General features: G+C 40.3%; 2 protein-coding genes and 1 long non-coding RNA gene across 4 annotated transcripts; 1 reads left to right on the top strand and 2 right to left on the bottom strand.

Moving 5' to 3' along the window:
- Positions 1–1,369: 1,369 nt before the first annotated feature.
- LOC100136293 (ferritin H-1) lies at positions 1,370–3,354 on the bottom strand. Its single transcript, NM_001124547.1, is given in 4 exon segments — positions 1,370–1,735; positions 2,196–2,321; positions 2,559–2,705; positions 3,087–3,354. Coding segments are annotated over 4 exon segments (531 nt in total). The 5' UTR covers positions 3,189–3,354; the 3' UTR covers positions 1,370–1,579.
- A 201-nt stretch (positions 3,355–3,555) lies between these two features.
- LOC118937704 (uncharacterized) lies at positions 3,556–9,033 on the top strand. The gene is made up of 2 exons (XR_005035069.2): positions 3,556–3,652; positions 7,887–9,033. It is a non-coding gene; the product is annotated as an uncharacterized LOC118937704 (long non-coding RNA).
- A 1,455-nt stretch (positions 9,034–10,488) lies between these two features.
- On the bottom strand, positions 10,489–12,661 carry LOC110537947 (ferritin, middle subunit). Of its 2 annotated transcripts, none has more exons than XR_016485191.1 (4): positions 12,231–12,661; positions 11,710–11,856; positions 11,094–11,479; positions 10,489–11,057 (listed from the first exon to the last, which is right to left on the bottom strand). XR_016485191.1 is itself a non-coding variant. In XM_021624426.3 (4 exons), the coding sequence occupies exons 1-4, from the start codon at positions 12,330–12,332 to the stop codon at positions 10,690–10,692; spliced, it is 531 nt and encodes a 176-aa protein (XP_021480101.2). In that variant the 5' UTR covers positions 12,333–12,661; the 3' UTR covers positions 10,489–10,689. The 2 variants fall into 2 exon arrangements, 1 of the variants encoding a protein (XP_021480101.2); XM_021624426.3 differs by having other exon boundaries at positions 10,489–10,845; positions 11,354–11,479.
- Between the last annotated feature and the right edge of the window lie 963 nt (positions 12,662–13,624).

Genomic DNA, 13,624 nt, shown 5'->3' with positions numbered 1-13,624 from the left:
CAGAACTGGCCTGCACAGCTCACCCTTAAATGTACACAGAGAGCTACAAGACATACCACCAGGTCTCTTCACAGTTCCCAAGTCCAGGACATACTATGGGAGGTGCACAGTACTACAGAGAGCCATGACATGGCTTCTTTTCCACATCAAGTAACTCATGCAAGCAGTGAAGTCATATTTAAAACCATAAAAACACAATTACATATTCACTATAGATGCACACACATGGATTTTTTGTTGTAGATATGTGGTGGTAGAGTAGTGGCCTGAGTAGGAACCGTTAATGTTTTGTGAAATCTGTTTAATGTAAGGTTAGTTTTATTGTATAGAACTGCCTTTATTTTGCTGGACCCCATGAGTAACTGCTGCCTTGACAGCAGCTAATAGGGATCCATAATTACAAATGTTGGAAAATTAAGGAATATGCAATTTAATCAGATGCCATCTAGTGGCCTTTTTGGGTACATCAGATTACAAATCTCTGGCCCTCTGTGGCTTTGTGTAAAATATGTTTTCAAATAGAATGACAAAGCTGCAAAACTTTACCCTAAATATAAACCAAGACCGTCAATACCATACAAATGTACTCAATTTTACCATGTCAATACTTGGTTGTATAAAGAATAAAGTTGAAGAGTAATTGAAAATGCCATTGCTGATTAGACCGTTTTCATTAGGCCATCTTCCCCTTTAACCAAGTGGTCTAGCCATCCGAAACTCCTTTACTATATCTTGAAAACAATATTTTTCAGTTCAAGAATTAAAGTTTGGCTTGCCTGTTAATTACCAAAACGACAGCGTTCACCATCTTATGTAAAGTAACAGTAGCGTTGCAACCATATGACCGCTCCAATAAGCCCCTTAAGAACAAGAGGCTTGTAGAACCATGCCATTGAGTATTCAGTTCATAATTTGCGGTAGGGGAACTATTGAGCATTACCAACTGAAATAAACACAATGAGTGAAGATTTGTCAGTCAGAGCCGAACTTCCCATCACTAGAGAAATGTGCCATAACAGCTGGCTAACGGTTGATTGACCTCTAGGCTGTCTAATAAACTGGTGATGCAGCGTAAAGGTCTGCATCATTTGTAGGTAACAATTGCACTCCTACGGCACTGGAGTTGACAGCTGGGTCCTTAATTGACATGGCACTATTACAAGGTACGGTAAAGGACAACCTCTGGTGAGAGGTAACATCCTTTATTAAACTCAGGTTAAACTTCTATTGTTATGACCCTCAGCCACTAGTAGGTCTACAATTGTCAGTATTTATCACTGGTATGAAGATGCTCAGTAAAAGAGCAAAGCACCTGAATAGACTGATACAACATCCATTACTACAGGTCAACACTTGGAAAACAGCAACTAACTTCAGTGGTATTTTTTTTATTGTTTTACAAGAAGCCTTGCCTCAAATACAGTAGTGTTGTCAACAGAAAGCTCAATGTCACAGAAGTGTTGCAATTCACCAGTTTCACACTCTCCCATCCCTATAAAAGCAAAGCCAGTAGGATCCATCAGAGAAGCCAGGAGCCCTGGTCTGAGGCTGGAGGCCGTAGCCTGGGGATGGAAGTGGTTTAGCTCTGGCCTCCCAGGGTGTGCTTGTCAAACAGGTACTCTGCCATTTTGTTTTTGACAGCATCCATCTTGGTGAGGTTGGTGATGTGGTCTCCCAGCTTCTTAATGGACTCCACCTGCTCATTCAGGTAATGGGTCTCCAGAAAGTCACACAGCTAAAGAGGGAAAACACAGGTCAGACAAGAGAATGACTACAGACTATTGTAACAGTAACACACAAGAGCCTGGTGGTAATGGCATAAGTGTAGATAATGAGGTGTCTATTTTTTAACGAGACAAATCCGTTATCAAACACTTATTTACAATGGCATCCTAATGTGGAACAATAGGTTAACTGCCTTGTTCTGGGGCAGAACACATTTTTACCTTGTTGCTGGATTGAATCCCAGAGCTGACCTTTGTTAGAGGCCCAAATCTGTAACCACTAGACAACCTGCCGCCCCTTATGCATTAGCTGCATTGTGAGCATCTGGACTATTGTGTGCGTGTGAAGAAGCAGGTCAAACAATCCTGTGTCATTAGTTATCAGAGCTACAACAACCTGATCATCTCCTGAGACAGTACCTGTATTCTATGTGATACATACATGTGATGTGTGGGTTCACCATAACTTACATGGGGGTCAATCTTGTCAGAGGCAATCTTGTGCAGGTCCAGCAGGGCCTGGTTCACATTCTTCTCCAGCTGCAGAGCACACTGCATGGCCTCCAGCCCATTGCCCCACTCATCACGTTCTGGCTTCTATACAGGACAGAGTGAACACAGAAGTGTTAATGACTACTAGCAGATGTTAAGGTTAAGATAAAGTGAACAGTGTTACACCCCTCTCACAGTTTCAGTTCAGTGGTTAGAGGCAGTATGTTTAGGACTACTCCAGGTTCTCTCGAGCAACTAAACTCCGTAGGCACTTTCCTCCATGGAGGAAAAACATTCTCTATCAGTCTACAATCTAAATGTGTGTGATGCTCAGGCGCTCACCTTGATGTCCTGGAGTAAAATGCGTCCACCTCGCTTGTTCTGGAAGGAGAGTAGCTTGTCAGCGTGCTCCCGCTCCTCGTCGCTTTTCTCCTTGAAGAAATGCGCGAAGCCACGCAGAGCCACATCGTCACGGGAGAAATAGAAAGCCTGGGTGGATAAACAAAACATTGTAGTTAGAAAAAAAAAAAACATGACGGCATTCTGTTCTTGATGTGGCAACTAAGCTTAATGATAGGGATGAATCAGTCTAGTCCATTGTCTACTTGGTAACCTGACATTTAACCTGTCAATGAGTTGTTACGCGCTCTGACAGAGGTAGGATAGATTCCCAACTACATTTGTATGCTATATCTAACTGGAGGGTCTTAATAGCCTTGCCAAGTAAAACTCAAATGTACTTCACGGAGTTGCGAGTCTTGGCTATTAATTGTCTAGGACAACAGACAAATCAAGTGGAAAAAAGCCATTTAGGACCAGGCATAATACACAGGTAGATCAACAACACGGTCATCTTGGTAAACTCCTTACCATTGAAGTGTAGGTGTAGGAGGCAAACATCTCCAAGTTGATCATCCGGTTGATGGCAGCTTCGCAATCGTGGTGATAGTTCTGGCGGATCTGAGACTCCATCTTGGCAGATTCTTTTATATCAAAATAAAAAGTACAAAAATAGAGTTTCTTAAACTATTTTGCTATTATAGTTCAAGTAAGTGCTATGTCTTTAACCCTTAATGTTCTATAATGCGGGACGAAGGCAGAGGAGTTCCGTTCAATCACTGTTGAAGCAAGAACTTCTTCATGCGTCTTCTCAGACTTGTGAACTGGAAGGAGCCTTGTTCGCTCTATTTATTGTCCCAAACGGAATGCGTCAGTGAAATCAGCCCTCACTAAGCGTAGCAAATCACCTTTAGAATTTCAAAAGGAACTAGGCGGGTCATTTAAAGACGAGCCCACTCATACACATGACCTAAAGCAAAGATGATTTATTATATTGACAAGAGAGCCGAGTGACCACTCTATCAAAGGAAATACATGTGTTCAACGAATGAAGACAGGTAGATCAGGTGGGACCATTCCAGCCAATGAGAGGGCAGGTACGTGTGTGAACACCACGCACAAATATACTTCATTTTTCTCAAAGTTTCCGGAATACCACATGCATCCACATATATCAGTACAAATATTACGAAACTTCTATTCGATCATAATCCTCAAGTAATTTGAAAGAAAACGGGCTTATCTCACGCGGAAAGATTTTGGGCAGAGTAAATCTCTCGCCTTGACCTCTTCATCTCGGACTGTTATTTTTTTTTTCAACTTTTCAACTTTTTCAACGTAACATTCTATTGGAAACAACTAAAGCAGTAGTATCAGCTAAAAGCTTAAGCAATGCTACAGTGCAGGTCTAACTACAGAAGTTATTGTTGAAAAATGTGTGTGTGTTAAATCCTTAGAAGAAAATAGAAAGAATTTGAATACTCATTCTAATATTAGGCTAATTGAGAAATAGTCTACGTCTACGTTTGATTTAGGATATAAAAGGAATTGAACTTTGAGATGCAGTTCTTTAAACTTCTGTTTCATTCTCTAAGAGCACATGTTTCAATAACATATGTAGCTTTTCCAGAATGCAGCCAAAAGAAAAACTGTAGGGTTTATCACACTTTTTTAAATATCAGCTCAATTTTCAGTATGAGGTATGGGAATACAGTAGTGGACAGAGAAAGAAAGGCTGGCTTTTATAGAAATGGTATTTGAAGATACACCTTTCGGTTTCAAATTACATATTGAGGTTGACAAATGGTATGTCAGTTGATTACATTAGCCTAGAAATAACTACACAAAATCAGTAGCTACATACGTCTAACCACACATCGGTTATTAAGCTAAAACTGTGAAGTGGAAAACTTTTTTACAGATAATGAAAATCAAAGACTACAGTAATAAAGTAACCTTCCTAACAACTTCAGTTCACATGACCTGATCTTCCACAACTGTTGACATGGTGCTTTCAGGGTGCTGGGTTATTGCTCAATACAGCCATGTAGTTGAAACGTCATTGGTATTCATAAGAACTAGAGCTGTGTACGATACTAACCGCACTAACCATACTACTTGTGATGTAAGTGGAGTATGTAGTATGGTTATTGGTCCTAGTATATATATAGTTAGCACGCCAAAAGTTCCCAGATGTCATACTAAATTAGCCAAAATACGAAGTATATAAGCAGTGGACATTATTTCCGTGCTTTCAGGGCCCATAATGCAATTCTTCAGAAAACGGGCATGGCAACACAAGTTTTCAGATTTTAAGAAAAGGGCGGAAAATATGCAGCCGAAGTCAGATGAGAGCAGATACAATTTCATTGCTTTAACTAATTATGACAAATGTTAAGAAAATGTTCAGCGATGTAATGAATTTTCAAATAAGTTGCATTACAATTCTTTAGCTACGCTATCCTTATGAACCGCATAGCATATCATTGCAGTAGTATGTACCTTTATGTTAGCTAAATACCTAACATACATTTAGTTGGCTATTAAGACATCAGGCTTAGCTAAGTGGTATAGTTATTGTGCGTTCTCAATGGACATTGTTAATTCACTCTGGCTCTCTACTTCGATTTCAGAGCACTCTCATCTGAGGGTAATTCAATTAAAAGAGTAATTCAATTGTTGCCAGCACCACAGTTACAGTCAACAATGCTCTGGATAACATGAAAACAGCCTAACCAGCTCTGCCAGGGCGAGTAAAATGGTCAGAGTGAGGTGTTCTCTCATTTGTGTCTGGAAATAACTAGCAAGCTAGCCAAAGTCAACCAGTTAGCTTGGGTGCTTGAATGCCGTTGTGAGGTCAGAACGCTCGAGTCAACCCAACTCCTCGTCCAGAGAGCAAAAAGCTTTCGATTTGCGAACGGACAATCTGACAACGCTCTGAATTTAAGAAGTCCCAGAGCGTACTCTGGCACTCTGACACTCCAGATTAAATTTACAGACACATCCGAAATCATATGATGTCTAGCTAGTAATTAGTTATGCTAACAAGCTAACAAGAGGTTGCATAGCAACAGCATCAGCTTCCGGTAGACAGTCGAAGCGCTAGTACGCTCAACTAAAAGTTTACAGTTCTTTTACAGTATATTAAAATGTAACCTTTATTTAACTAGGCAAGTAATTTAAGAACAAATTCTTATTTTCAATGACGGCCTACTCCAGCCAAACCCGGACGACACTGGGCCCAATCATACCTCAATTACAGCAGTACTATAGTGACGCCACTTGCACTGAGATGCAGTGCCTTAGACCGCTGCGCCATTCGGGAGCCCTGTGAACTAATAGTATATAGTATGCAGTATGTGCTCCTTAAGTATGTAGTATACAGCATGTTAGTATGGGTATTCGAACACAGCTGAGGTCTTCTGGGGCAGTTTGCATCAAGCCTCTCAGAGCAAGAATGCCGGTTTAGGAACAGTTTTGCCTTTTAGATCACATTGAATAACATTACATTGATGGGGAAGCTCCTCCCCCCAGCTTCCACTGATTTATACAGACCCTGGTCTTTCCTGGCCTAGTATGTAAGGTATTGCCTCTACTCCAATTGTTTTAGAACAGGGCCCCCTTTTTCCTCAAATGTAAGCCAAAACAGACTCTATCTATCAGTTTGTCATAGCTACTATCTAGGTTCATTGTTTGTTGAAAAATTATGAAGCTGCTTCAAATGTGGGTAAGGGTCTTCAACATAGATAATCCTTGAAGTATGTGCCCTGCTTTCTGTTACTTTGATCAACTGTTCTAGGCTGAACCTCACTTTATAGCGTAATGCTTTCATTACGAGTGGAAACAAAGTTTTGGAGACAATGAGACGAAGCCTCTTCAGACTGTTGGAAGTGGCAGTAGACTCATGCTTAAACCGGTGTTACAACAAGGGCTGTGACATACTTGACATTCCTTCTTTTTTTTGCGAAAAGGGACATCAGTTTTTGACTAAATTATGTGTCATGCCTAAAGTATAAGTTTGGGTGAGCATATAACGCAAACGTCTAGCATCCCAAAAGTTGCTTGTAACTCATCACGGACAACTTCAGCTTTTTTGCTAATTATCAACTTTGCAACTATTTACTACTTTTTAGCTACTTTGCATGTTAGCTAACCCTAACCCTTTAACGTAACTCCTAACCTTATCTTAGCCCTAAAGTAACCTTAACCCTTAACCCCTAGCCTAACTCATTTTAGCCACCTAGGTAACGTTAGCACCTAGCCACCGAGCTAAAGTTAGCCACAACAAATTGGAATTCGTAACATATCATATGTTTAGCAAATCGTAACATATTATAAAAATTGCAATTCGTAACATATTGTATGAATTACCATTAGTTTATTATAATACCAATTTGATGATGGACATCCACAAATTAATACATACCATACAAAATATATCATACTAATTGGAGTATTCCCGAATATACTTTTACTATGTTACGTCTACTCTTCCAGTTTGTTCTAAGTGACCATATTTTAGCAGAAGAGCAAACAGGATTAAAATTGAAATAGTCAAATAATTGTCTTAATTTCTCTATGCAAATCTCTTCTGTAATGTTCAACCCCGAGAACCTGTGTTAAGTTGTTAAAGTCATGACCGGGTCCATCATGTGACCAGCCGCACAAAGTTATAAACCGTAAGTAATACTGTAAATGATTAACCATTACATAACTATTTCTATTGAAGTTCTGAAGGGTGACACAGTGTTTTTAGTCTGTAATCTTTCCCCCTCATCCTCACTCCCTATTGCTCCCTCCCACTATTTTTTACCAGGGGCGCAACATTGGTTTTAGTTGTGGGGGGGACATATATATATTTATATTTTGGATGGGTTGAACAGCCTTCCCGACAGCTCGGAGAGATCCGCATGGTCCAAAAGCACACCGTTGCCTCGTTTTGTATCACATTCCAATGATAAAACTGGGGAAGGGACAAAAATGCATGTCCCCCCTGTCCCCAGGGACATTTGTGCCACTTCTTATTCCTGTCATAAACTCCTGTTGGTTCTACTACAGTATGGACTGACTCAGGCTCTGCCCTGAATGTATTTCTGCCTTGTCATTGTGACTCAGCATTCTGGAGTCTCAAGCAGAGATGGAAGAGGAAGCAAGACAGCCCACTCCTTCTTTTCCCCCAATGAAAGTCAATTAACTAAGCAGACCACTATCGCATTGTTGTCTGCTTAAGGAGCCCCTTCCTAAAGCAGACAGTGGTAAACGACCTGAGTTTAACTATCTTCATTTATCAACCATCATTGGTCTTGAGGTAGTTCTGTTCTGTTATCACAGTGACAATGGTGGAAGAAGGCAGAGTTTTGTGACTGCAGAAACAGACATGAGGGGTGATGAATGGGTGAAGACCGGCTGATACCAGATTTGAAGAAAAGGAAGAAGGGAAGAAGGAGAGAACAGCAGGAACATATACTATACTATGCAACTTACATATACTGTGTAACTTACTAAGGCATTTTTAAACAAATAGCCGTGAATGGTTGTTTCTGGTGAATTGAAGGGAAAATACAACAAATTTCCAGAAAATGTTGTCAATTTAGTCAATTAGAACTCAAATAGCCATATATTTCTGTATTACTTTAAACTGTTGGTCTAACTATAACAGTTCAGAAAGTCACCACCAATGTCAAAACCCATTATTCTATTTATGTTCCCTTCACCATGTTTGGGTTGTACATGGTCTGGAGATTACTAATTTCTTTATATATATTAGTATTTTCTCTCTCTTTATTGAGATATCAAGTTATGAATGAGAGAGGGGGACAGAAAGTTAGAGGAATACAGATATGAAGCGTAGGCAGGGTTTGAATCCATGCCACCAAGGGTCATGTGTGGTCCAGAGTCAGGAGCATTACCACTAGACCAGAATATGTCACAAAATGTCTGATACTCAATTAACTTAATAGGAGTCGAGGCACTCAATGTCAAGAAGCTGCTGACTTGATGACACTTTAATTGCACTATCAATTAATTAACAAGTATACATGTATACGTACATACATACATGGTTGTAAAGGAAATCATGTTCTAATAAGGTGAAGATTCTATAATGAATCAAATTAAACAAGTATTGTGTTAGTCTAACTGAAAACAGAGAGGCTGATTACTTTGTTGTAGTGAAAGTGAACTGGGATAGAAATACATTATCAATCCAATTAAAGTGATGATGATGCCAACTTTGGACCAACTACATTATGTGTAAAGGCTTGGATAGGCCTATGGCTCAAAATATGGAATAGAATGTGAATGCTGGGCTACTCAATTATTAATTCAAAAATGCAATACATTTTGTGTTGTAGAAGAGTAGTGGCCTGAGGGCAAACCCTTAATGTGTTGTGAAATCTAATGTAATGTTAGTGTTATTGTATAGAACTGCCTTTATTTTGCTAGACCCCATAAAGAGTAACTGCTACATTTTTTAAAATTTTATTTTACCCCTTTTTCTCCCCAATTTCGTGGTATCCAATTGTTGTAATAGCTACTATCTTGTCTCATTGCTACAACTCCCGTATGGGCTCGGGAGAGACGAAGGCTGAATGTCATGCGTCCTCCGATACACAACCCAACCAACCCGGAAGCCAGCCGCACCAATGTGTCGGAGGCTACACCGTGCACCTGGCAACCTTGGCTAGCGCGCACTGCGCCCGGCCCGCCACAGGAGTCGCTGGTGCGCGATGAGACAAGGAGATCCCTACCGACCAATCCCTCCCTAAACCGGACGACGCTAGGCCAATTGTGCGTCGCCCCACGGACCTCCCGGTCGCGGCCGGTTACGACAGAGCCTGGGCGCGAACCCAGTACAGCGCCCTTAACCACTGCGCCACCCAGTAACTGATACCTTGACAGCAGCTAATAGGGATCCATAAATTCAAATGTTGGAAAATGCAAATGAATCAGATGCCATCTAGTAGCCTTCTTGGGTACGTCAGATTATCACAAATATCTGGCCCTGTGTGGATTTCACATGTAAAATATATTTTCAAATAGAATGACAAAGCTGCAAAACATTACCCTAAATATAAATCAACTCAGTGAACACCATTATCTTTTAATTAAATGTACTCCATTTTACCATGTCAATACTTCTAGGTTGTTAATGTTGGCGGCAGTTGTGAAAAGGAAATAGTTTAGTTATTGAAAATGCCATTGCTGATTAGACACTTCTCATTAGGCCATTTTCCCCTTTAACGAAATGGTCTACCCGCTAGAAACTCATTTACTATATGGACACCTTAAAATTGTCTAGCAATATTTTCAGTTAAAAGTATTAAGGTGAAGCTTGGCTGTCAATTACCAAAATGAACGACTTCAGTAAATTACCAGTAGCTTTGCAACCATATGACAGCTCCAATAAGCCCCTTATGGTGAACAAGAGGCTTGTAGATTTACTATTTTGAGTATTCAGTTCATAGTTTGCTGTAGGGGAACTTTTGGGTATTACCTGAATTAGACGTATTTTGTGTCAGTAAGAGACGAAATTCATCACTAGAGAAATATACCATAACTTGCTAACTGAATTACCGAGCAGGACGCAAGGGTTTGATTGACCTCTAGGCTGTATAATAATAAACTTGTGATGCTCAGATTAAAGGTCTATATCAACTGTAGTTACCCATTTCACTCCTATGGACCTAGAGTTGACAGCTGGGCCCTTAATTGATATGGCACTATTACAAGATACGGTAAAGGACACCCTCTGTGGTGAGAGGTAACATCCTTTATAAAACCTCATGTTAAACTTCTATTGTTATGACCCTCAGTCAGGTAATTGTCAGTATTCACCACTGGTATGAAGATGCTCAGTAAAAGAGCAAAGAACCTCAATAGACTGATACAACATCCATTACTACAGGTCAACACTTAGAAAACAGCAACAAACTTAACTGATATTTTTAATTGTTTTACAAGAAGCCTTGCCTCCAATACAGTAGTGTTGTCAACAGATACACCAATGTTACAGCTGTGTTGCACTGCACCAGTTTAACACTCTCCCCTATAAATGTAAAGCCAGTAGGATCCATCAGAGAAGCCAGGAGTCCTGGTCTGAGGCTGGAGGCCGTAGCCTGGGGATGGAAGTGGTTTAGCTCTGGCCTCCCAGGGTGTGCTTGTCAAACAGGTACTCTGCCATCTTGTTTTTGACAGCATCCATCTTGGTGAGGTTGGTGATGTGGTCTCCCAGCTTCTTAATGGCCTCCACCTGCTCATTCAGGTAATGGGTCTCCAGGAAGTCACACAGCTAAAGAGGGATAACACAGGTCAGAAAAGATAATTACTACAGACTATTGTAGATAGAGTAACACACAAGAGCCTGGTGGTAATGGCATGAGGGCAGATAATGAGGTGTCTGCAGTTTATTTTTTAACTAGACAAGTCAGATAACAAATTCCTATTTACAATGACATCCTAACGTGGCACAGTGGGTTAATCAGGGGCAGAAGAGATTTTTACCTTGGTGGGTTAATCAGGGGCAGAAGAGATTTTTACCTTGGCAGCTCAGGGATTCGAGCCAGCAACCTTCTGGTTACTGGCCCAAAGCTCTAACCACTAGATGACCTGCCACCCCTTATGCATTAGCTGCATTGTGTGTGTAGTGTGCATCTGTGGACTATTGTGTGCGTGTTAAGAAACAGGTCACCCAATCCTGTCATTAGTTATCAGAGCTACAACAACCTGATCATCTCCTGGGACAGTACCTGTATTCTATGTGATACATACATGTGATGTGTGGTTTCACCATAACTTACATGGGGGTCAACCTTTCCAGAGGCAATCTTGTGCAGGTCCAGCAGGGCCTGGTTCACATTCTTCTCCAGCTGCAAAGCACACTGCATGGCCTCCAGCCCATTGCCCCACTCATCACGTTCTGGCTTCTACACAGGCCAGAGTGAACACAGGAGGGTTAGGGACTACTAGCAGACGTTAAGGTCAGGATAAAGTGAACAGAGTTACATCCCTCACATCGTTTCAGTTCAGTGGTTAAAGGCAGTATGTTTAGGACTACAGGTTCTCTATATCAACTTAACGCTGGACACTCCATGGAGTCAAGACATTTCCTATCAGTCTACAATCTAAATGTGTTCCTCGATGCTCAGGCGCTCACCTTGATGTCCTGGAGTAAAATGCGTCCACCTCTCTTGTTCTGGAAGGAGAGTAGCTTGTCGGCGTGCTCTCGCTCCTCGTCGCTGTTCTCCTTGAAGAAATGCGCGAAGCCAGACAGAGCCACATCGTCACGGGAGAAATAGAAAGCCTGGGTGGACAAACAAAAGTGTGGTTAGAAGAAAAAAAAAGTGCCGAACGTGACTGGGCGTTATGTTCTTGTTGTGGCAACTAAGCTTGATGATATATGCATGAATCAGTCTAGTCTGTAGTCTACTTGGTAACCTGACAATTAACCTGTCAAGGAGTTGTTACGCGCTCTGACCAAGGTAGGATAGATTCCCGGATTCACTTGAATGCTATACCAACCTGGAGGATCTTAACAGCCTTGCCAAGTAAAACTCAAATATGTACTTAACGGAGTCGAGGTGATTGGCTACAGAAAAGTCAGGTGAAAAGTGGAATTTAGGCCCAGGCATAATAACAGGTAGCTCAACAAAACGGTCATCTTGGTAGACTCCTTACCATTGAAGTGTAGGTGTAGGAGGCAAACATCTCCAAGTTGATCATCCGGTTGATGGCAGCTTCGCAATCGTGGTGATAGTTCTGGCGGATCTGAGACTCCATTTTGGCAGATTTTCTTTAATATCTAAAGTAACGGTACAAAAATAGGGTTTATTCGACTATTTTACTATTATAGTTCAGGTAAGTGTTATGTTATCAATCCAAAATGTTCTATAATGCGGGACGAAGGCAGAGGAGTTCCGTTCAATCACTGTTGAAGCAAGAACTTCTTCATGCGTCTTCTCAGACTTGTGAACTGGAAGGAGCCTTGTTCGCTCTATTTATTGTTCCAAACGGAATGCGTCAGTGAAATCCACCCTCACAAAGCGTAGCCAATCACCTTTAGAAATTCAACAGGAACTATGCGGATCATTTGATGACGATCCCATTCCTCAGGAGTGAATGTAACATTGTGTGTTCTCATGAATTCTTGATAATCGTATAGTTGGCCATCATTGTTCAATAATTGTTTAATCCAAATAATGTTGTTGTCAAACCAGTCTTTTTGATATGGACCCTGATTTAACTTTCATTGTTCATTTGTTTATCTTTAATGGAAGATTCTTTATCCATGAAATGAAGTGGGCAGAGAACAAACCCCTCTTCACATTATTTAAGATAGAATTTAAATATTATTTTGAAATTATCAGTAAATGTAAAAACAAAAAAGCAATATTCACCATAAAGAGACTCATATCTCCCTCACTAACTTTAAACATCAGCTGTCAGAGCAGGTCACATATCATTGCACCTGTATAGCCAAATCAAAATCAAAATCAAATCAAATCAAAGCCCATCTGTAAGTAGCCCATCCAACTACCTCATCCCCATATTGTTACTTATTTTTTTGCTCCTTTGCACCCCAGTATCTCTACTTGCACATTCATCTTCTGCACATCTATCACTCCAGTGTATAATTGCTAAATTGTAATCACTTCGCCACTACGGCCAATTTATTGCCCTACCTCCCTAATCTTGCCTCATTTGCACAAACTGTATATAGATTTTTTTTTTATTGTGTTATTGACTGTACGTTTGTTTATTCCATGTGTAACTCTGTGTTATTGTTTGTGTCGCACTGCTTTGCTTTATCTTGGCCAGGTTGCAGTTGTAAATGAGAACTTGTTCTCAACTGGCCTACCTGGTTAAATAAAGGTGAAGTAAAAAAATAAAATAAAAATATTTTAACAAATTGAAAAGGAATCTTGATATGTTAGGTTTATGTACTCTTCTTTGTATATATTTTGTATTGTTGTGTTCATAATAAAAAAATAAAAATATATATAAAAAATATAAATAAATTATGATCCCACTCATTCACATCAACCTAAAGCAAAGATATGTATTATATTGAC

The sequence above is a fragment of the Oncorhynchus mykiss genome, chromosome 12 (genome assembly GCF_057628025.1).
Source record: "Oncorhynchus mykiss isolate SJ-2025 chromosome 12, ASM5762802v1, whole genome shotgun sequence".
Classification (NCBI taxonomy): Eukaryota; Metazoa; Chordata; class Actinopteri; order Salmoniformes; family Salmonidae; genus Oncorhynchus; species Oncorhynchus mykiss.
The sequence above is the reverse complement of the archived record's forward strand: the minus strand, read 5'-3'. Positions and strand labels throughout refer to the sequence as shown.

What these genes read in the sequence shown, in the direction of transcription:
- LOC110537947 (XM_021624426.3), bottom strand. Translation starts at nt 12,332, where the DNA reads ATGGAGTCTCAGATCCGCCAGAACTATCACCACGATTGCGAAGCTGCC. An exon ending in CCTACACCTACACTTCAATG is followed by an intron (nt 11,857 to 12,230) that starts GTAAGGAGTCTA and finishes TTGTCCACCCAG; the next exon opens with GCTTTCTATTTCTCCCGTGA. An exon ending in CTGGAAAGGTTGACCCCCAT is followed by an intron (nt 10,846 to 11,353) that starts GTAAGTTATGGT and finishes ATCCCTCTTTAG; the next exon opens with CTGTGTGACTTCCTGGAGAC.